The sequence below is a fragment of the Pleurodeles waltl genome, chromosome 8, assembly GCF_031143425.1.
Source record: "Pleurodeles waltl isolate 20211129_DDA chromosome 8, aPleWal1.hap1.20221129, whole genome shotgun sequence".
NCBI classification, from domain to species: Eukaryota; Metazoa; Chordata; class Amphibia; order Caudata; family Salamandridae; genus Pleurodeles; species Pleurodeles waltl.
Window position 1 is genome coordinate 1,299,711,359 of NC_090447.1, and position 24,298 is coordinate 1,299,735,656.

General features: G+C 42.4%; 1 protein-coding gene across 2 annotated transcripts in view; it reads left to right on the forward strand.

The window, feature by feature from the left end:
- ZDHHC20 (zinc finger DHHC-type palmitoyltransferase 20) overlaps nucleotides 1-24,298 on the forward strand; it is a 309,510-nt gene that overhangs the window by 166,230 nt on the left and 118,982 nt on the right. For both annotated transcript variants that reach the window (XM_069202257.1, XM_069202258.1), the window contains exon 10: nucleotides 15,399-15,488. In XM_069202257.1, coding sequence (XP_069058358.1) covers nucleotides 15,399-15,488 — 90 coding nt within the window. The remainder of the gene's footprint in view (nucleotides 1-15,398; nucleotides 15,489-24,298) is intronic.

The following is a 24,298-nucleotide window of genomic DNA, read 5'->3' on the forward strand; positions in this document are numbered from 1 at the left end:
CCAGCTTGTAAATTTAGCCCAACGATTAGCATAGATTGACTTGGTGGAGTGTTGCCTGGCCGATAAAATAACTTCCACCACATCTGGAGGGAGAGAAAAGGAACTCAGATTGCCCCGTTCAATCTCCAGGCATGAAGATGCAGGCTCTGGAGGTGGGGGTGTAGAATCTGCCCCTGCAACTGCAAGAGGAGGTCCACCCTGCAAGGGAGACGGAGCGGAGGGCGCTGAGAGAGCTGGAGTAGGTCCGAATACCACACCCTTCTCAGCCAATCCAGAGCTATTAAGATGACTTGAGCTCGGTCTTGACGGATCTTCCTGAGAACTCGAGGAATCAAGGGTATGGGGGGAAACGCGTAAAGCAACTGCCCCTTCCAGGACATCTGAAACGCGTCCCCCAAAGCTCCTTGCACCGGATACTGGAGGCTGCAAAATAGCAGACACTGCGCATTCTCTTGAGTTGCAAACAGATCTATTTGTGGATATCCCCACATCCGGAAGATACCCAGAACTAGATCTGGATGAAGACGCCACTCGTGATCGACCGAGCTGCGTCGACTGAGAATGTCTGCACGCACGTTCAGGACTCCGGCCAAATGATGTGCAACTAAGCAGATCTTGTGATCCTGAAGCCAGGACCAGAGACGAAGAGCTTCTCTGCAGCGAAGATACGACCCGACTCCTCCCTGTTTGTTTATATACCACATCGCGGTCGCGTTGTCCGTTAGAACTTGGACAGATTGACCACGAATGGAAGGGAGGAAAGCCTTGAGTGCCAGACGTACTGCCCGCAACTCTAACAGATTTATATGCAAAGGCCTTTGATCTCCAGGTCCCCCAGATGAGCTCCCCACCCTAGAGTGGAAGCATCCGTTACCACCGTGGCCACTGGAGGAGGCAGCGAGAACGGCCTTCCTTGAGACAGGTTGTCGACCGCTGCCCACCATCGAAGATCCTCCGCAGTGTCTCTGGAGATCTTTATCGAATCTTCGAGATCCCCTTTGTGTTGAAACCACTGCCTGCGGACGCACCACTGGAGAGCCCTCATGTGCCAGCGTGCATGAGTGACCAACAGTATGCAAGAAGCAAACAGACCGAGCAGACGAAGGACCTTGAGGACTGGAACTACCGCTCCATTTCAAAACATTGGAATCAAAGCCTGGATGTCCTGAACCCGCTGGGACGAAGGAAAGGCCCGATTCAATGTTGTGTCCAATACTGCCCCTATGAACAGGAGGCGTTGAGAGGGCTCCAGGTGAGATTTGGGTACATTGATTGAAAAACCCAGGTCGTACAATTGAGTCATCGACTGGAGATGGCACCGCACTAGCTCCGGAGATTTGGCCTTGATCAACCAATCGTCCAGATAGGGAAACACAGCTATCCCCCTTCTTCTGAGCTCTGCTGCTACCACAGCCATCACCTTCGTGAAGACTCGAGGTGCTGAAGTAAGACCAAAGGGAAGGACCGCAAACTGATAATGCTGTGATCCCACTACAAACCGGAGATACTTCCTGTGCGATATGAGGATCGGAATATGAAAATACGCGTCCTGCAAATCGACCGACACCATCCAGTCTCCTTTGTTCAACGCCAAAAGAACCTGTGAGAGGGTCAGCATTTTGAACTTTTCCTGTTTGAGGAACCAATTCAAAATCCTCAAGTCCAAAATCGGTCTCAGTCGACCATCCTTTTTGGGAATCAGAAAGTATCTTGAATAACACCCCTGACCCCTCTCTTGCTCGGGAACCAACTCTATTGCACCTTTTTGTAATAGGGATAATACCTCCTGCTGTAATAGGAGAAGATGGTCTTCCGAACAGAAGGATGGGCGGGGAGGGAATTCCCGAAAGGGAAGAGCGTACCCCCTCTTCACAATGTCGACGACCCAGGAGTCCGATGTTATGACCTCCCACATTGGAAGAAAAGAGGCAAGTCTCCCCCCTACCGGAGACGAATGGACAGGGAGTGGTGGAGGACTACAGCTGCTTTCCTTGCTGCACCCCTCCCGAGGAAGAGGAAGAGTGCTGCAAGGTGGCTCCTCTCGTACGGACTCTGCCCCTGCCCCTGAGGGATCTGTAAGGCAGGGTAGAAGTAGATTGTTGTGGTCCTTGCAATCTTCCTCGAAAGGAACCACGTCCAAATCCCTTAAATCTCCGAAAGCCTCTAAAGGAGGATGAGGCCGACGACTGGAGTCCCAAAGACCTAGCAGTCGCCCTGCTTTCTTTAATACGTCCAGGGCAGAGTCAGCCTTTGTGCCGAAGAGCTTCTCTCCATCAAACGGAAGATCAAGGAGTGTGGCCTGCACGTCCGACGAGAAGCCAGATGACCGAAGCCAAGACTGCCGCATAGAGACTATGGTCGTGCCCATAGCCCTAGCCACTGAGTCCGAAGTGTCCAATCCAGACTGGATCACTTGCGTCGCAGCCGCCTGAGCATCCGCTAATAGTTGCAGCATCTCCTGGGACAAATTAGGGTGGCCTTTAGCCTCTTCCATAAGGGCATGGATGTAACGCCCTAGTATGAATGTAGCATTGGAAGATTTTAGGGCCATACTGCAAGATGAAAATGCCTTTTTAGCAGTATGGTCCATCTTTTTTTACTCCCTGTCCGCAGGGGTCCCAGGAAACGAGCCAGGAGAGGATCTGGAAAAACATGAAGCTTGCACCACTAGGCTCTCCGGAGTTGGTTGTCTGGAAAGAAACACCGGATCCCCAGGCGCCGTCCTGTACCGCCGAGCCACCGCTCTGTTGACCGCAGCGGTGGACACAGGCTTCAGCCAGATATCCTTAATGGGGTCCAGCAGAGCCTCATTGAATGGTAGAAGAGGCTCAGCAGAAGCAGACGTCGGATGGAGGACTTCTGTTAATAAATTTCTCTTGACCTCCGCGGTAGGAAGGGGAAGATCCAAAAAGTCTGCAGCCTTACGAATGACTGCGTGGAAAGAAACAGCTTCCTCCGTGACCTCTCCCGGGGAAGCTAGATCCCATTCCGGGGTAGTGTCTAGGCCGCTAGCTGAATCCAGTCCCTGGAAGTCACCAGAGGGCTCTATAACTTTACCTTCCTCCAGGTGTTGCCTCGCGTACTCCTCTTCCGCCAAGAGACGAAGAGCCAGACGTCTTGGCTTAAGTGTCTTCAGGTGCAGCAGATAAAAACGGGGTGAACGGCGCCGACCTGTACGACGCCGGAACACCCAAATCAAAGGCCAGAGGGCCAGACGGACCTGCATGACTTCCACCCGGCGTCATGGAAGTAAAGATGTTATACATAGCGTTTAAAAACGTGTCAGAATCCGATCCCGGAGTCGGGAAAGCCGGGTACTGCTGCTGCACCGGCGCCGGCAAAGCTGCCGAAGAGGGTCCAGGTAACGCCTGGCCAGGAGAACCCTCAGGCCTCTGGGGAGGCTCAACCTCAAAGACCGACCCGGGTGATGTCGGAGGCGGAGGGGTGACGGTCGGGCTTATCTCCCACGTCAGACGACGCCGGGCCGACGGAGAAACCGATCTTGACCTGGACCGTCCCTTGCTCGATCGGCGCCGAGATCCATGACGGCGCCGAGAGCCACTATGATGGTGACGAGACCTCGAAGATCTCGATGAAGACTCCCTCCTATGACGCCTCTCCTTCTTCTTCTTGGACCGGGCCAAGAACAACTTCGCCTCCCTCTCCTTAAGTGCCTTAGGGTTCATGCGTTGACACGAACCGCATGCCTCGACCTCATGGTCGGAACTAAGGCACCAGAGGCAGTTTTCGTGGGGATCGGTAACCAGCATCCGACCCCTGCACTGGCTACAAGGTTTAAAGCTGGATTTTCTAGGCTGCGACATCGTAACCACCGTTGGAAACAGTAGCTCCCTGTGAGCCTCGAAGAATTAACCATTATTCGGGCACGGAAAAAAGGGAACTGACGTCTGCACGTCAAAGAGGGCTTCTTATTGCCTGGATGACGTCATGTGGCGTCGTGTGGAGTCGGGCGATTGTGACGTCATCGTCGACGTGCAGAGCTAGAAGAAATTTCCGTCGAGGCTGGCGCGAGGGGAGAATTCTTTAGGTGAGGAATCCACAGGTAGGTGTATCCATCAGAAAGGACTTTTGCAGGCGATAGATGAATCGAAGGATTAGCAGAGGGATCCATGGAGCAGAAGTGTGCAGGAACCTCAAACACAGTATGACCTGCAGAGGCTGCATCGTCCGTCATGCCAGATGTCGTTGGAGCCACAAAATCCACAAGTAGTGGCTCATAAGATGCCTCGCAAATCAACCTTCGTCTCTAGGGGCATGTCCTTGAATTGAACCCTCATCGAAAACATTAACAGATCCTAGCCCACAGGAGGCACAGGCTGCACGGCAAGACACACTATGGGTGTACAATTGAAGGTGCACCAAATGCAGTGGAAAACCAGCTGTACATGTCAGGATTCGTCGTAACGTCATTGATTAATCGTGCTCCAGCTCTTCCAGCAAGGAGGCACGAAGGACTCCATAATGTGATCATGACACATCCTGGTTGGTGGTAGCTCCATCACTCTGCCTGGCTGAAGTAGGGCAGCCACTGTATGGCAAAAATTGTAGCAGCAATATACTGCCAATGAACTCCAAACTAATTGGGCATCCGCCAAAGACACTCCGAGTGAGTGTATGGCTGAAGGTATGACTCCAAACACGGTCTGGAATGTGCTGACAAACCCAGATCCGACAGCCTTAAAGTGCACAATCCGTTCAGTGCTGGAGGTGTCAGTCTGCCGGCCAGTTCTCCAAAGTGTCTAGGGAAATTGGTATTTAATAGGGACTGTATCTCAGCTGATGACCTCTCTGTCTGAAGATCATATGTCTCTCTGGCTGATGTCAGTCACTTGTTTTTACGGGCGAGCGCAAAGCGCTCCGTCCTGTGTTGTAATCTCTCTTTGGGCTTCAAACCATGCCCATGTCACATCAGTTTCTTTCATTGGTTTGTGAGCTTGCCTTTTAAAATCTGCTTGCTTTCATTAGTGAAAGGCATGCATAAGTCGTGCCTTTTCCAGTGTTTAGCCCTCCTCGAACGAAGCAACCCAGTACTGAAAACATACGAGGCTCCACGTTTTCCATCTGGTTTCTGGACTATTTTTTCTCTTTTTTCGCAGCGCGATCTCGCTGGGAAGAAGTCTGGTGCTTTGCATGACATCAACCCTTTTACATAGTTAATTGCACTTTTGCCGGTTACGTAGATAATTGCACTTTTGCCGGTTACATGGATAATTGCACTTTTGCTGATAGGTTTCACTGCGAGTGAACTTTTATTTCCCTCTGTGTGTCTGCTTTGCACTGATGGCGGCCGTCAGCTCGCTTATGTTAAACTTATACTTTTCAGTTTATATGGCAAGAAAAGTCCAGTTATGTGAAACTATTTTATTTTCATGTTCAATTTAGGTGTCAAGAAAAGTCCGGTTAGGAGTTTACAATGCTAATTGCTCTAGCTCAAGGAAACGCGAGACTGGTTGCATTGCAAATGCTTGTTTGAAACAGTAGTGCCTTTAGTCTGCTCAGCTTGTCAAAATTTAAATTAGAAGTGGCAATGTTGGGCCATAAGTCTGCTACTCCTATCTCTTGTGTGGGAGACATGGCCACAACAAGTTACCATTTGAGAAACTGAAATGACATAGGAAATTCCAGAATTCATACCGCAGCAGCTTTCATCGTTCAGGAAAGAATAACTTCCTTTTGAAAGTATCTAATATGCTGGACGAATTAAAGGGACGGGAGTACACTTCAGATGGCATGCCAAGTTTGCGACCTCCGCGTTGCAAAGGCCATGCAAAGACAACTGCTTACAAATCTTAGAATGACTAACAGTAGTCTCGCATTCGCTTCTGCTAAGAAAGAGCTCTGTTTCGCCGTTCAGACATTTGAAATCGAAAGGCAACTCCCAATCTTCATGTATATAACTGTCACCTAGCCACTCATATCTGCCTACAGCAAAATGTTTCAGACAGTTTGTGACACAAAAGGTGAAAATGGGCAGGTTTATAACTACATGTATCAACCATACTGCTGAGGGGGAATTTCTGTCACAGTAAAAGGCAACTTTTCTAACTTTTCAATGTTAAGCATAATGTAACAAGCTTCTTTTTTAGCCGTTGTCTGTTGTCGCCTGGATAAATTAAGTGGCAAATAATTTGCTACCATTTATATGTTTCCAAGGCACGCAGATGTTTTTCAGAACCTGCAATGTCCAACCTAACTGCATGATGGAACGCAGCTGACTCTGCCCGTGTTGTAAAAAGGACATGTCATTCTGAATTATGTTGATCGCAGATGACACAATATTATTTAAAGTGTAAATTCTATTATACAAAGTGTTCATGCAATTATCAACAACAGCTAAAGCCTTTTCCATGTTTTCCTTATCTACCTACCTTAAACGTGCAACAGTTTCCATTTGAGAAAGCTTCCAAATCTCATTATATATGCAGGAACCATATAGGAAATGTTTTGATCGGGGCTTCATTGGCCCTAACATGAAATCTTGTCTGTTTCCTCAGAAAGGAGACTAAAGGTGTTGCTTTACAGTTGCTAAGGTGGAAGAACGTAACCATTGTTGGCACAGTTTACCGCCACTATATGTAGTGACAAGAAATATTGAGGGTCTGGCCGGCTTGCTTTGAAGTCACCCTGAGAAGGTAACAAAACATGCCTGGCAACTATCTGTGTCTCTTGTCCACAATAACCACCCGCTGGGAATTGAAAGTGAGGAATTAAAGGTACCATTCTGAACCTGAGCCATTAGTTGATCTTAACTGACATCTAAAACATTTGCCAATTGTGAAATTTAGCTGGTGTGGGGACGCTGGGTGGGTTCATTTCTTTTATTTTTGCTAACCCCAAACAGGATGTTTGCTGGACAGTTTCATTTAAAAATATTAATTGCAAGGGAATAAGGCATGCTCTGAACAAAGCTTCCCTACCCCGTATCTGCCAGTCCTTTGTCTCCATACACTCTTCATATCAACAGTGTTCTTCCAATACTCGTAGCCCTCAACAGCAAGTCGGGAAACAAAGGAGTCTGAATAAATACATTTTGTGTTGGTTAGCAATATTTTCCTCATTCTGGAAGGTGGTAGTTTAAAGTAATATGACTCTGCATTTCTAGAGTCATACCCAGTATAATATGCAAACTTTTCTGTGTATGTTTTGGAGCTCCCGACAAGTGGAGTAGGACAAAGTTCCCAGTGCTGCGTGTAATTGAAAACTGATCTGGGTTTACTAGCTCTGCAGAAAGTAATGTCCCCAATGGTTATAACAGAACATTTCCCCATAATTCGCTGTGTTCATGCGCACATCTTCACTTTCAAATACAGTGTGGTATTCTAGCTCAGAAAGCATGGAATCAACTGTTTTAACATCCGAGTCTTCGGAAACAACACCAGGTGTAATAACATCAGTCATTGATATTGTAAACACATATGGAATTTGAATGACCTTTGTAAGGCCATATATATCAAAGGGCACTTTACCCCGAACAGTACTATCAGTAATCAGAACTGCCGAAATGTTCACAAGGGACAAGTCTCTTCAAACTTTATTGGAAGATAAATAAGGTGTTAAAACCTCATCCACCGACTCAACAGCAGAGCGTTCAGAAAGATAATGACACTTATCAAGAGAAAGAAAACAATGACAAAACCAACCCAAAGCAGAAAGGCAAGAAATGTGATTAATATCCACAGGTATTACCATGGATCTGTTGCAGAAGCAGATGAGTCAGAAGAAAAATCATCAGTATGGATGAAATAACCAGAAGCAGCCTGCACAAACACAGGAGCGGGTGCAGAGCTGGTGAATGGATCCACTTGTTGTGGAGGTTCATAGTAGGCGATGCAGTCTGTCTGTGTTGAATAGGAGTAGTATAGTTTCATATCTTGGACTTGTCTTGTCAATGAAGTGGTCACTGGAATCAGCATAGCTCATTCTCCGCCCTCCACCATGCTCAAGGAGGCAATTGTTTAATTGTTGTACAAATTGGTACTTGCAGAAACGTTGTTTGCTGCTTGCAGAGGTATATCCTGTTGGGTTGTGAGAGGGGAGTGGCTCCTACCCAAGGGACCTCATGGTCTACTGTGCAAGATCAGCCGCATGGTGAAACTTGACGTTGTCAATAGAGACAAATTTGTTCCCTTTGGAACGAGGCAGCGGTGGTAAGATAACAGTTCTGGTACCATGTATGCCCAGGACTGGAACTGATGTAGGATGGGCCAAACTCCTTCATAGAAATCTTTTAACAAACCAGATCCCCAGCTTTAGGAATCCAGCTGGTAGATGTTGTTGGGCAAATCCCTTATTCCCAAAGTGGTGGTACAGGCGGATGAATTGTCATTTTGAAATTGCTGTAGCTCCTGTAAAACAGCAGCACGTTCATTCATGTCAGATTCTGTGTCTGCTGCCACCACGCCAGGACCATCAAGATCTGGGACATACATAGGTATCCCAAATAACACCTCATAAGGGCTGCGACCTCTCAAGGACCTTCTGGGCAGATTATTTAATGCTCTCTGGGGCCCCATATAGGTGTTGAAGCCAACTACTCCCTGTATCTAATACTCTTGCTGTTACGGATTGCTTTAAGTCTCGATTCTTCCTCTCCACACCGAATTACCCTCAGGAATGTATGGGGAAGAGTAATAGAGTTCAACACTCATCATCCTCATGGTGTCCCTTAATGCCCTAGAGGCAAAAACAGGGTCCTGGTCAGAGTGGAATGCTGCAGCCACATATGTACTGATAAAGACCTACAAATCTTTAATAACAGTTTGAGCATCAGACAACCGTTGTGGCCATACCCACAGGAATCCACAGCGAATAAGATGTATTTGTATGCACCAGGAGGCTGTAAGGGACCACAGTGGTTGAGGTACACACATTGTAGTGGTCTGTTTGATACAAAGAGAGATGTCTGGTGGGTGTTTAATGGTGGATCCTTTACTTTTTTGGCAAATGCCACAAAAAGACATATTGCTTGGTCTGTTTGTATAGACCTGGCAATCAAAACCGTTTTTGTAAAAGAGAAATTGTGGCCGCCACTGTGCATGAGCAGAAGCAGCACCCTCATGCGCTGTTTTGATAAGATCTGGTCTCTGATCTTGGTTGGGGATAACACAGTCTCCCAACTCTGTAATGCTTGCAAATGCAACATTCTGAGCACTAACTGTGTGTATATTTTGCAGGGTATGCTTTCGGTAAAGGCTGGCTGTCAGCCAAATCTTTCATGGCAGCCAGTGTCTCATTATCCAATCTCGTGTGAGAACAAGTTATTGCAGCAACAAAAGCCGTAGCTACTGCGGATTTGGCACCTTCATCAGACAGTATCCCTTCACATTGATGGCCCAATGTATGCACTACATGAGCATCAGGTAGTCTGTCATTAAGGTCAGCTACCCTCCCTCTGAATGTGCTATGTTTAGTGGAGTTCCCCTTGGAATCTCTGAACCCGTTCGAACCCCAGTGATTGAGATCATCATTGTAGGACTGGACACAGTAATACGAATCACACATAATTAGGGTGGGCTGTTCCGGATCCTTATGTTCCAGTACCAAGATTAGAGCCTTGAGCTCTGCAAGCTGTGCAGTGCAGTCCCCGAAGGTCTGCATGTAGGTATTTAGAGGGTGAACTACATCATCCCTCATTGCCCCGCTTACAGCTGCGCAAGCGGGCGAATACTGAAGTTTACTGCCTACAGCTGGTTGTGCTAAACATCAGTGTAGTTTGGTATTAATCAAGTGGTAGTATGTTAGTAGGTGCGGGGTACTCCTGCTCATACTAAAGAAATTCTTGTGTTCGTAACTTACTGTCAAAAATGTAATCAACATCAGTGGCAGTAAGTGAGGTTGTCCATTGACTCCGACGTGAATGTAATGCTTTAGCATTAGGAACGCTTACTTTGGTAATAGGCTCTAAGGCTGGCACGGGGTAACGACAATAATGCGTTTCCTTTGGGCTAGTGGTCTCTCCTTAATGACAGTACAGCAGTCAGTATTTTTCTGTGGGTGCAAAAAGTACTGCATTTCAATACAAAAGATTTGTATGCTATGAGTACCGTGTCACCCTCATTGCATGTGACATAGGTGAACCCAGTGTCACCAGCAATTATTCTGATGATGATTTTTTTTTTGGTGTTGCATGTGTGCAAGTGTTCTGCTTCAAGCATGTCCTGCTGAAGCTCTCTGAGGATGTGTGTATGTTTGAATGTCCAATGTTGTTTTAAAGACTCTGGACACCTTAAGTCATAAAGATGTTTTATGCATTGTGCATAGTCTGGTATGTATGTTCTGCGAAAATTGAAGAAACTCATCAAAGGCTGTAGTCTGTTGATGGTATTTGGTGGTTGAAGTTATACACATTTTTCTAGAAAGTGCGGGGCCAGGCTCTTGCCTTCATTTGACTGCTTGTATCCCAAAAATAGGACACTGAGAAAAGCAATTTTTTATTTTTTTTAAGTTGAAATGATAGCCCTGGCCCGCGAATCCCAGCACGACCTGATCAACCCTGCTAAGATGAATGTTGAGGTCACCTGTGAGATAAATATCATCCATGTAGGGCAACGCCTCAGGGTTAATATCATTTACTATTGATGTTACACGGGCTGAAAACAACCGTGGGCTGTTTTTATACCACTGAGGCATATGACAAAAGTGCAGATGCAAGCCTAATGCACAAAAAGTGCTAAGATCCCTACTTTCAGGCGCTAGGTTTTGGCAGAAAATCCCATTGTGAATATCCATGGTAGTTTTGTATTTTCTACGCACTATATTGTTAATTAGTGCTGTGTGCATTTTGTATTAAATATGCGTATGTGTGACTGTTTAGATGTCTATAATCTAAGACTATTCTATATGAGTGGTCTGGTTTCACAACGGGGAATAATGGGTTATTCATTGCAGAGACACAGGTTTCAATTACTCCCCGGTACTCGAGTTGTGCGAGAATCTCTTTACGAGGCTTTAGCCTCATGTATAATGGGATATTGAGGTTGACGCCGGGGTGTGGACCTAAGAGGTATAACATGGTTGGGAGAGTCTTTATCCTGTCTCGTGGTTGCAGTACAGTGTGGGAGCCTGCGCTAAAGCCCAATCAGCCATATAGGCTTCCTTAAACTAGGACTGAGAAAGAAGGCAAAATTACATCTTCCCCATGTGGGAGCTTACAGACAAATTCCGGTGCCCATTCTTTTTCTGCCAATTGAATGCTTCCCAAAAGATAACTCCAGTAGTGCGTTCTGTGTCCCCCTCAATTTGGATGTTAAATTCATAAACCCTGTCTGTTGTAGAGACCCGCCTGTCCGCCGTCTCTATGACGAGAAAGTCATTAGTTGCTGTCACATCCAGATTATCTATCAGACTCTGGCCACAAATTGTGACTTCTGCATCACTGTCCAGCAGAGTCGCTACCCATGTCCTGTTCTTCAGCAATGTCCTCAATATTGCTGGCATGTCTAATGGAAGTTGATGCCACCTTTTTCTTTTTAAATTTGGACTTTTGTTAGGGAGATTTATTCTCCTTTTTAGCATAAGCTTCTGAGGAACATTGTGAGCCCTTCTTCGGCTTTGTGTAGTTAGTGCGGTGTTCAGACTGGCCCACTCTCTCACTCCATTTATCCGGCGCACCCTGAAAGGAACAAGAGGGACGTCTATCAGTATATTGGTATCTATCAGGAGTTTCTCCATGTCGGAGATTACATCTCTGTTCAGAGGTCTCCTGATGCAGAGAATCTGCTGTCTGAATTTGAACACGTGTGCTTTTTTAGTACCTTTTAAGGGTGGTACTTTTTTCTCCCATAAAATCCTGACCTCTAGTAGTATAATTTCTGGAGATAATCTTTGGAAGCTTACTCTCCTGGTTCTGTTGTGGAATCTCCCGGAGCCATTGGCAAATGGCCAATGCTGCTGCTTCCCCTATAATATTACTTAAAATAATTGAGAAGACTGTCAGAATTACACATCCGTTTCATCCCCAAGTCCAGGGCCGGGGCTGCCCTGTGTACATTTTTAATTTGTTTTACCACTTCTGGCAAATTGGCAAGTGTCAGGGTACCATGTGTGGTTATGTAAATCGCAGCGAAGACTGTGCCCTAAGTGGAGCAGTCCTCTAGTGAGGGAACCATTCCGAATGCCAGGCACATTGTGCAAGTTCTCTGTCTTGGGGTCCCATATGGGGAAACATTGCTTCCTGCTAATTTGATTTTTGTACAATCCAGAATGGAATCCTTTCCTGTTCTGTGGGTACTTTCCCCAGAGTGTACTATTTGAGGATTAATTCCTGTAATGGCCAATTGATGGGTAGCTGGAACAGCCTTCGATGGGGTGGTGTTCAAAGTCCACATTTCCAACTGTATTAGTCTGTATATTGCTACTAGCTCATTGTAAAGTGTGTGTACGTCAGATACTTGCATTGCCTGCACTTTGGTATGTGGTGTATACGTGGCAAACGTGGGCCATGTTGGTCCATCATTACTTAAAGGACCTAATCTCATGGTTTGTATTACATGTGGAAGGTCGCCATTGGACCAGTTTTGGTGCTCTTGATAAGAAAGTGGTATTTCTAAGTGTTGGTAAGCTCTGTACTGCTGTGGTAAATTCACTATTCTGTAGGTGTGAAATGTATTTGAATTGTCAGGAAAAGTGATCCAAGAATGAAATGTTTCTGTTTGGTGTGCTTCATGAGCTTTCACAACAAATGTAACTTCCCCACCCTCATCTGTTAAGCCGTTGGCTAGAAGAAACTATAACTGCTTGTCTGCAGTTCTCCGGGATGTTTATGGCGTTTGCCGTGTTAAGGAGAGAGTATCAGAGCTGGGAACACCAACGAGGGAATAAATAATTTTTTAGGGTTTAAGCTTGAACAACCTACAGTCCACATAGGTACTCCCTATTCAGCTGAGGGGGATTGTCCTTAAGACTATGGACGTCTCCATATAATGGTACATAGGGTACCTTAGTGTGTGTGAGGCAGAGATACTCAGGAGACTCATAAATTATTGCCTGCACCATCATTGGTGGCACCATGTCATGGGCTCTTGTATCTCTACAAGACTGCTGGATCAGGGGCAGCAACACCTCTGAGTGAGGGCGACTGAGACATGCTCACACCAGTTGGTAGCTGTCGGCCCAACCCTTCTAGCTTTCTAGCAGCACCTCACGAAAGACAAAATAATAAAGGGTATTTCTGGAAGCCTAGTGCATGGATTCTGAAATCCTCTTAGGGAAAAATATATCTGTTGATCCATTACCAAAGCTTTTCCCTCTGGTCCTAAACACCTATTGTTATGGGCTTATGGCTTTCCCTTCCTTACTAAATTGATTTCTCCTTATCTGGAAAAAAGAAAAAAGTCATTAAGATGATCTACTCAACCCCCCTTTTTTTAAAAGCCCAGAGGTCTTTAGTAGGATATTGGTTACTAGTAGGATATTGGTCACACGTTTCTTCCTCCTTCCATCTAGCTCCTGATAACTGGACTGGAAATATTCATTCCAATGTTTTTTGTCGTTCCTCCTGCTATTTCATAGGCGGCAGAGATGATCCTTCCTTAATTTCAGGTTCTAAAATGGCAAAGCTTTTTAAGAACAGCACTTTTCTACATAATAACTTGAAGATGGTTTGTTGCGTCTGTACAAGCAGTGCACAGACTGTTTCTCATTTAAATGCACATTACAGTGTGTTCTATGGTAACTGGTCTCTTGCAGAGATTCTAAGCTGAGCCACTATATGGGACCTCTAAATTCTTTCAGAGCTAAACTTAGCTCAATATCCCACCCTCCAAACTGCAACCTTTTTGCATACTTACCAGGATTGATGTGGTAGGGTTAGGAACCCAATAACTACTGGAACATGCAGTGATGAAAGTAGTAGCGCATCAACCCAAATTGTGTTTATCATATCACTTGCAGTAACTGCACCATACGACCACCGATCTTTTTACATATGTGTCCCTTGTAATTGAGAGAGGATCACACCTGAGCACACTTGTGTAAACCTACCCTTGATATAATACATTTGCCCCTGTGCATTCAGCAGCCACACATGTACCTTTGTGGAACATGAAGTGTAAAAGAATTACACTTACACATTTTAGGTAATTGTTTTAATGCACATTAACAAAACCATTATTTTTGCAAACTTGATGTTCGGTACTGGCCAAACAATGAATCGTACATTAGCTGAGCCCACAGGCACTAAAACTTCACACTTGGGTTAGAGACATGATATAATGGGCCACAGCAGATGAGAGTTTGAAGGCAGTGAGGAAAGATGACAAACTTACCGAAGATCTGGAGGAGTGAGTATCAGTGCTTTAAGAACTCACTGATTTGCCTTAGGTACTAGACCTCCAGAAACCTGTGAATGCTGAACATTGACAAAATACTTTAGTAGTAGTACAGCTTACATCTGTGACATTTCTAGAAGTGGAAGATGGCTTTAAAAAGAAGAGTATAGTAAAGAGTACATTAGAGGTCCTGTTCTTCCCCACAGTGCATCAAATTAATTGGTATAAAGGCACTACACACAGACCAGTGGGTACTCTCCAGCTTGACCATGGGTGAGAGTCATGAGATACTAGGCGCGGCTCACAGGAGGGAAAAAGGGGAGGCGTAGCATGGCGTCGGGGGGGGGGATGGGTGGGATGCAAAAAAATATATAATAATTTTTAAAAACTTACCTTTTTCTCGCTCTGCTCTGGTCTTGCTTTGCAGGCACAGGCTCCCAGCCTGTCCTGCGTCCAGTCCTACTGCTGCTTTCATGCTGCCACCAGCATGAAAGCGGAAGTAAGATTGGATGAAGCGCACAGCCATGGTGCTCCAAGGCAAAGTGGGAGCCTCTGCCTGCTCTCTCCAACCCGGCACTGCGTTGCCAGGTTGGAGAGAGCCTAGTGCGCATGTATGAAGGCCAGCCAAACATTCATGCGCACTGAGGGGGAGTGCCGTGCACTCCTCTTCCGTTCCTGTCACGCCTGTGACACCGCCGCTGTTACAGTAAAACCATAATAAACATGGTTTATTATTAAACAGCTACAAAACCTTTACAGTAAAACCATAATAAACCATGTTTATTATGGTTTTACTGTAAAGGTTTTGTAGCTGCTGCTTCGCCATAGTGGAGGAGCCACCCCTGCGAGATACTGTATTAATGTGACTTGATGCATGCTACAGGTTTGAATCAAGGATGAAGAATTGTCTTTGGGCCTGCAGTATGATGTAAGTACATGTTTAATGAGTGAACTGTTTTCACTACACAATATTTTTCCTGGATGGTTTGTTGCGCTACGAAAAAAGTGAAAAATCAGTAAATATGTTTCACAAAATGATCCTTTGTATTGTTTTGCATTGTGTTACTCTATTTTGAGAATTGTCTTCAATCTGTTTGTTTCCTTACACAGCCTAGGTGATGGATGTTCTTTTCCTACTCGGCTTGTCATGCTGGATCCTGAGCAGCCTGCCAGCTCCAGCCAAATTGAATCTGCCAGAACGTATGTCCACCTCTAATGTTTTATGTATGTTGCACGTATTATGATTTCAAATCTAGTCCTGCAATAAGTGATTTTATACCTTTCTTCTGGTGCTTTTTCATTTATTTTTCCGTTGCAATTACATTTTTAGAATCCTGTACCATGTGGGAATATGTAAAAAGCCTCTATTGTGGATGTGTGTGAACGAATCCACAGGGTCTAGGTTTGCTTAAATATTCGCTAAAGCACAATCAGTGGTACATGAAGGGCCAATGCCCAGTCAGTCCATGTAGGTATTGCAAATATGTATCTGTTGATTTTGTAGTATATTTTAAGTGCAAACAAGGTTATTTCAGAAGTCCGATCCCTGCACTCTTGTGTGTTAAAAGAGAACACACATTCTGATGTTGTTGTTTACGCATAAATAAGTATGGAGTGGAGTAGCACAGAATGACGTTCTCCCCTTTGCAAAATTGTTGAAGCCCTCAGAATATCCTATGCAGGCTGTCTCTCAGATATACAGATGCATTGGCTTAGGGTGGGTCGACAAGGGGTTGTTACCCAATTCACATGCGAGGCTTCCTAGAGTACAAAATAGATAATCTCTTTGGTATATTTGTTACATAGGATGCAATTCCTACCTCTAACCTCCTATTGTCACATAAAGAATTTTACCACCACAGTGACAAGGAATCTCCTAATGTCTAGTTTAATAACACTTTGTAGAAGCTAACATTGATTACAGTAGTTGTCATTGTTACACATCACTACCATTTTCAGGTCCGGCTTGACAGCTCAGTTGTCTGAAATAGCTATTGTTACTAATCCTATGCAGTATTCATAGATTTGGTGTTGGCTCCTTTGAGCGGTCCATTTCTCCCTCACCTCATGCTACTTGGTGTTCAGTGTATCATTCCACCTCATGCGGAGTGCTGGCTTTGCAGTGCACAAGGGGCAAATTTACATCTCAAAAGTACACTGAAGTGTCACCCATTAAATTCTTTATTTCTTTGATGCACTGTATGATGAAAGCAATTGTTTGTTATTTTGCACTGCAGTGGGCTTTGTTAATATCAGGGCAGAAAATTCAATCCAAACCTGATGGTTTTACCAATGCTTGTTTTGCACCCATTTAGCCCTTTCAACAATTAGCTTTTTATTTTTACTGTGACCCATAAATATCAGAATTATGTAACGACTCGATTCACTCAGACTGTTTTGTAATTTGGGCCATAGATGCCCCCTTCTCTTGAATGCTGCTGTTGTGATGCACGGTTTCATTCTGTCAGTTAGTAATCTGATGCCAGCCATCTTTAAACCCAACAGGACAAGCATGCCTCTACATGTGGTGTTGTTTCTCCTTTGTGTTCTGTTGACACTGCACCTTTCAAAGTATTACGTGATCTCACTCTTTTATGAAACTCTGCTTATGGCATTGGACTCACACCTAGTGATTCCTGTGATTTGAAAGGCAAAAAGATGTGTCATAGTCCAGGTTGTTGGCATTTTTGATACTTGAGCATTATAATTTTATTCTGTGCTAGCGGCAGTGCAAATAACTCATATGCTGCTCGTGCATTGTCACTGCAAATATGGAGACCTATGAAACAATTTACTATAGATTGGTCAAGTTTTTTTTTAATGTATATTCATTGGTTTTTCTAAAGAACTAAAACGTTTTTTTCCTCTGAGATTGAGTCCAAGAACATATGCAGTCTCTATTGTGCTTCCAACCTGCCAGGAGGAGACATACCCTCAAGGTGAAGTCAACTAATACTGTCACCTCAGCAGTGCTGAGTGTGGTTTAATCGATGGGTGATGTACTGGCCCACATGGCACAAAGTCAAGCAAAGTCCTTCCAATACTGCTGAACTTTATTCATTACATAGCGCAATGTGCAGTGGCAATCACACATTAAATGTTAATACTGTACAGCACAGTACTGAGCTGTGTTCCCCATTTACAATGGAAATTATTTTTTACGTGTTCATATTCCGGTGATTATGACTTTTTATAATGGTCATTATAATTGTTGCCTAGCAACTAAGAATGCAACTGACTACTTATTATAAACAAATGCTCACCAATTCAAACGTGAACTTTTTAAGGCAGGGATTCTTAACCTTTTGACTTCTGTGAACCCCCACGTAATCATTACTGGAATCCTGGGACATCCACTGAATAATGATTTTAACCACAAAGCAATGCACAAATGATTAAATATTCTATTTAATTTACAAACCAATATAAAAAAATCACAATTTAAATTGTATTGTAGGTTCGAGTTTTTCTAAATTCAGTTAAGGCAAGCTATTTTCCATACTTTTTTCTTTTTGATTTACAATTTTCAGTTTTACACTTTGTTTCTTTATTTGTATAAACTTTATTAATCTGTTAATATTATCAAATTTTCTAAGCAGTCACAGACCCCCTGAGTAGGTTCCCCGGACCTCAGGTTAAGAACTGCAGTTTTACGGGGTACAGTACACTACTAATTACTGTACTAGCATCCTTCCTAGTATTTCGTAACATCTTAATAGATGCAAATCTTGTAACTTTCCAAAATATTTATTTAATCTCTTTCACCCTTGAATTGCATCCTGTCCACATTTACTGCAGGCTATGTGCCATGATCCTTTGTCTGGACAGGTAGTTACTTTGTCATTCTGTACGTTTATGGGCATGCACAGTCACGGTATGCCAGCCACACAGATCAAAGTGAGCATGGATTACAGCTCTATCACGGAAAGGTATCTGGGTGAAGAGGCCTCCCTGGGTTTAAACTTTAATGTTAATACACCACAGATGACAAGCAGAAATGTCCCTCTTATTCAAACTTTTTAAGTGCTTCACAAGTAAACATCAGGAGAGGCATAGACTTCAGGCTTACAAATCGAGTGTGACAGATTTTTTCTGTCGGTTTATTTACAGTTATCACCCAGATAGACTAAATGCTAGGGAAAAATACAGATAAAATCAGCTTCTTTTGTATGAAATCCTACGCAGTATGTTATACATAAAATTGTATGTAGATTGAAACTAATAAATGGTAAAGGCAAGATTTTACGGGCATGTGTGTGTACATTGAAGGAAACAAGCACACTTATGATAGTACAGTATAGCGGTTAAAGTTTGAGTTTCTGGGAAAACCTAATTCTGTTTCCATGCACACATGGATTTGCAGCCCTTGCTATAAAATCCAGTGTCTGCTCTATATTTCCAGTTGTTAACAAAATTAATTAGCATAAAAGCGTTACAATGTATTAATATTGCTGCTTGGAGGGTGCAACTCGCTACCTGCAAAGTTTAACTGGTCACCTTACAGATTTTTGCTTCAAGTCAAGCATTCGGAGTGGTAATTAGTTTGTTGACTCACTGCAAACATTCTCAGCTAATGTACTGGTTGAAGTATTTTTATGTGCCACAGACAACGCACATATTAAATACTTACGGTATATTTCAAACCTTATGAAAATGATTATTCTGAGTCATGAAAATATTTAACTTTTTGTACTAAATTAAGGCTACACGACAAGCAGCAGATATTTCAAAAAGACACTTTGATTTTGGAGGAATTTTCTGCATCTTTTTAAGGTTCACTATGGTGAAAAAATTGCATGCTAGTAGGGGCCATACATAATAAGTAAACATGTATCGAACTGTCCTTAAGGGTGTTTCTCAGTGCGAGGAGGTACAAGATGCTCTGCAGTGTAAACTCAGAAGGTTTAGAATGCCAATTGAAATCTATGGGTGAGGCACCCCTTTCATGTCACGGGAGGGGTGTATTTAGGTATGTTTTTAGCCGAGAATATCTTTATACCTGTTGTAAACAATCTTTTCTTCTGTGGGAGATAGAAACGTCACTGGTAATAAGTTCTTCTATGCAGTACAGTAATTAATTGTAACTTAATGCAGGATCTGATGAATGTGCTTTCATTTTCTTGACTGTTTGGGTTGTGTAGTTGCTTCCTGTTTTTATAGTGGATGTTTGAAATTGGGACAGTGTTTAGTTAAGAAAATTACAAATAGTAAAAAAAAAAAATAGTTTTAAGTTTAATAATGCTTTATTGAAGAGAATCCAAAAACATTACTGTAAGAATGTGATAAAAGAGCCAAGCACTGCAAATACCAAATAAGACTATGAAATTGAACTCGAAATTTGTAGCAGACATAGTGAATTACAAGTACATTATATAAAGTCCAAAGCTCTGGAATAATGAGCTGTAAAAAAATAAATAGCATTTTAATAAGGAACAAGAAAGGAGAAAAAAGGGAGGAAAAGAAAGATATTTAATAAACTATTTAATACGTTTAAAGATCAGCAACCATACAAAAATGCCTGTAGCAACCACGTAATCTGTAGGAACATCATGGCGTAATGGTGGTTGTGATGTTAGCAACTTGTCTGGATAAATAGTATGTGAACAACAGCCACAGGGGCCTCTCTTAATCATTAGGTGATTTGTATTGGTTTTGCTCTATCCACTCTATGATGGTGACAAAGTAAGTTCCACCAACCTATAAAATACATTTTAGTGGTATCCTTCCAATTCTATGTGATAATTTGTAATGCAATTGCAATCGGCAAACTAAAAATGTTCCCACCATTACTTTAGATTGCCATAAGGGGGATGAGCCTCTTGAAAATAAAAAAAAGGTGTAGATTATTGAAAGATATATTGGTGGACAAAATGTTGTTTATCCCAAATTTGTAACCAAAGTGTTTTAACCAATTAACAACCAAAAACATGTATAGGAGATCGCTGTTATCTTGAATACAGGACCAGCACTTCGTATCTTTGATAAGTTTGAATCGGTGAAGAGGTTTAAGGGTAAAATACTATCTATTGTAAACATAAAATAATGTTTGGGTTGCACTGGCAGAACAAGATGTAGTATGAATCTTAGCCCATATGGATTTCCAGGTGTGGAGCGAGGCAGATTGGTGAAGGTCAGTTTTCCGTTGTAGTTCAACATTAGACTTTTGTCTTTGTGTCGAGGAAATGTTTAGAGTTTTGTATATGAAGGATGCCTTAACTTGTGAAGGAAAAGAAGGGAAGAAAGTTTGTGTGTTGGTATGTAAGGATTGTGAAAAAAGTTGAAAGAGAATAGTTTTTAGGTGTTGATATTGAGCAACAAAAAAAGATGTGCCATATTTTTGTTGAATGTTGATAAATGCAAAAAGGGTCACATTGGAGTATATATGACCTATGAATGTATTCATTCTTTCCATGAGATAACTAGATTATTCAATTTTTATGTTTATTGTATCCTAGAGAGATTTGAGGGGGAATTAGAGCTAGTGAGTAAGGGTGTGTGTCGATCGAAATAGATTAAGTATTGGTGAAAAGAAGAACTTAGGTTGTTGAGAAATGTAAACTGCATCGCAAATTGAAAAGGTGTGATTTGCGCACATTCCAGTTGACTCCAGACGGTTGTTGTCATGGGAGGTGCGCAGAGAGGGAGGTCCAGAAATGTTTGAGAGTAAAAGCAGAGTTATATTGCCTAAAATTTGGAAAACTAATCCCTCCATTTTCTTTAGATTGTTGGAGTTTGACTAACTAAATATGTGGCTTTCGCTTATTCCATAAAAAGCGTATTAATAAACTATTGATAGATTTAAAGAATAGGAGTGTGACTGGTAGCATGGATGTATATACATTAATTATTTGTAGCATCATCATTTTAATTGTAGCTAGTCTTCCCCACCACCATAAATAACAGGGGGCATCAGCTGTCAGACATATATGCAATTTTAAATCTGACCTCAGTGAAATTAGTTTTAATAGTTTCTTTAATGGAATTAGAATATAATATACTTGAACATTTCATACTTTTGGAATTCCAAATTAAGCCTATGTCTTTAAACATGTCAGGAAGACAATATTTTACTTAATGGCTTAACCTCTGATTACTCTATATTAAGTTTATATCCTGATACTGCTGAATATTCATTTAATAAACAAAAAGATTTGGAGGTCATGGTCTGCAGATCTGATATGAATAGCAAAAGATCATCAGGGTATGCCGTAAATTCAACCTCAATATCTTTGTGTTTGAAACCGGTAAAAGCTGGAGATCTATGGAGTTTTTCCAAAAAGCGTTCTAAGGATAAAATAAATAAAAAGGGGAGATAATGGGCAACCCTGTCTGGTACCTCTACGCAGAGGAAAATACTGTGACTGCTTGCCATTGACAAAAATAGAAGGAGAGGGTGCAGAGGATGTGGGGACTAAAGCTGTGCCATTTCAAAGTTCCGAACAAGAAATCTCAGTTAACACGGCCAAAGGTTTTTTTTCAGCATCTAATGTTATGGCAGCTAAAGAAGCAAAGGATTTGGAGGCCATGTGAATAATATTGACAAGGGTTCTAGAGTTGTCAGATGTACTGTCCTCTCACAAATCCTGATTGTTGTTTACTGATTAGGACAGGAATGACTGGCTGTAGGCATAGAGCAAGTACTTTAGCAAAGATCATACAATCAGTGTTAATGAGAGAAATAGGATAATTTCCACAGATAGGTAGACCTTTGCCCTTTTTATGGAGCAGGATTAACATAGCCCAAGAGAAAGTACCTTGTGTTTTTTCATCAGTTAGCAAATAGTTAATTAAAAATAATAATTTTGGAATGAAAAGGTGTGCAAATTAAAAGTAGAACTGAACTGCGAAAGGATTGGGGCTGGGAGCTTTATCCTTTGGAAGTCTGGTTATAGCTGTTTAGATCCTGAAATACCTGAGATTGAGATCAAAAGAGGAAGGCTCTACCATATGAACAACTGGTTTTTGGATTGGTTGGAAAAAAGCATGTAAGAATGTTAGTATAGTACTCTGTGAAACATTCTGATATTTTGGTTATTTGTGATCTTGGATTTTTGCTTTATGATTTTCAGATACTTGGCCAGTAATCTACGAGCTTTGTTGCGGGCAACAAACAGTTTTGCGTGAATTTTAAGTAAAATGCTCCAGGAACTATCCCAAGATTGCTTATTATATTGTATTTTAGCTTGCCTCAATCTGGACAGGATGTTTGTTTTATTGGAGGAACAATATTTGTGTCCAAGGGATTTAATGTGTTCTATCAATTGTGAGGACTCTTTAAGGGCTTTTTTCTTTTTGATTGCAACATGATCTATAATGAAACCTCTGAATGTTGCTTTAAAAGTGTCCCAAATAAAGTTCATCCAGGTGTCTGAAGAAAGATTAACTGTAAAGAATTAAAGAAAAGTGCAAATCACTTAATAAAATGTTTGTCTTGTAATAGGGCATTATTGAATCTCCACCTGTTGGGATGAGGTACATCGATAGAAGTGCTCATTCTGGAGCATGGTCAGAAAAAAAGATAGATCCTATCTGCACATTCAACATAAACTGGAGAACTTTCAGTGTAAGAAATAAATAGTCTGTTCAGGAATGTGACTGAGGAACGGAGGGAGGGGCGGGTTAAGTACATTCTCACACATCAGGATGGGGAGTTCTCCAATGGTCGACTACCCCCCTGGATGCTATTGACTTCTGGAATGTTTTTTTGCATTTTGGTGGGGATGTATCTGGTCTGAGAACAGCGGTCTTAGAAAGGGTCCATTAACTGATTACAATCTCCTCCCACTATAAGGTCATCTGATGTACACAATGATAATAGGGACAAAGAATGATCCCAGAATGGTGGATTGACTTGTGTAGGGCTATATACATTACAGATAGACAACTGGGCGTCATTAATCTTAATAGTCAGTAAAATCCATCTTTCTGCATCGTCTGAGTTAATTAAAAGATGATTGAATGGTATTATACCATTTTTGTTATTACCAGCAGGGGAACAAAAAAATTCCCAACTCATTCTCTACGTAAACAAGCAATGTTCTGTTCTTTAATGTGCGTTTCCTGTAAGAGAGCGATTTGGCAATGCGGTTTTGAGAAGTGAGTTAGCACCCTCTGTTTTTTAAGTGGATTGCGTAGGCCTTTAACATTCGAGAAGCAATATGTAAATTATTCATTTAAAATGCCTACGAAGACAATTAGACAACAAGACTTAAGTGGACCTATAGTGTAGACAACATAAACCGTAGGAGGGTTGGTGAAGTGAGAATTGGTGGAAATGTTACAATACATGGCTAAATGTTGAAATAACAGCTGCATTAAGATGTAGAACAAACTGTGAGATGGAGAGAAGAAAGTTAAGCAGTTATAGGAGAAGGAGGAGAGTGTGGATATAAGAGCTCTCCCAGTGTTAAAAGTAATAAAAAGATGACAAAAAAACAGATGATTTTAGTCATGGGTGTCCGGGGAAGGATAAGAAGGTATTATTGATGGAAAGGAGGAGAACAAGAGAACAGAGGCCAAACCAGAAATAAACCTCAGAGGAATAGAATGTAATAAAACACCTGAGGGAGACAGATTGATAGAAAATGAATAGTGAATCCAGAAACAACAAATGACGTGGTACCGATGATAGGACGTGAACACTAGAACAAGGAAACATTGGATGACACAAAATTGTGATCCATTAGTTTGGGGGTAGCACGGTACTGCAAAAAATAAACTAGAGATTACGAATTCCATAGACACCATGTCAAGTTTTACTGAATTCCATAGCTTCTCCCTTGTGAATGTGTATAAACTGTCTTAGATCTGCTGGGTTATTAAAAGTGGTTGTTTTGTCATTGAATATTGCCTTATTTCTTCCGAGTCACATATAATCAATCAATGTTTTTGTAGAGCACGGCTATTCAACCGTTAGGGTCTCAAGGTGCTGAATATTGAGCATTCATGGATCTCAGATCTGGTTGTATGTCTAAAAATTATTTCCTTTGAAAGGCTATTGCTCTGGATAC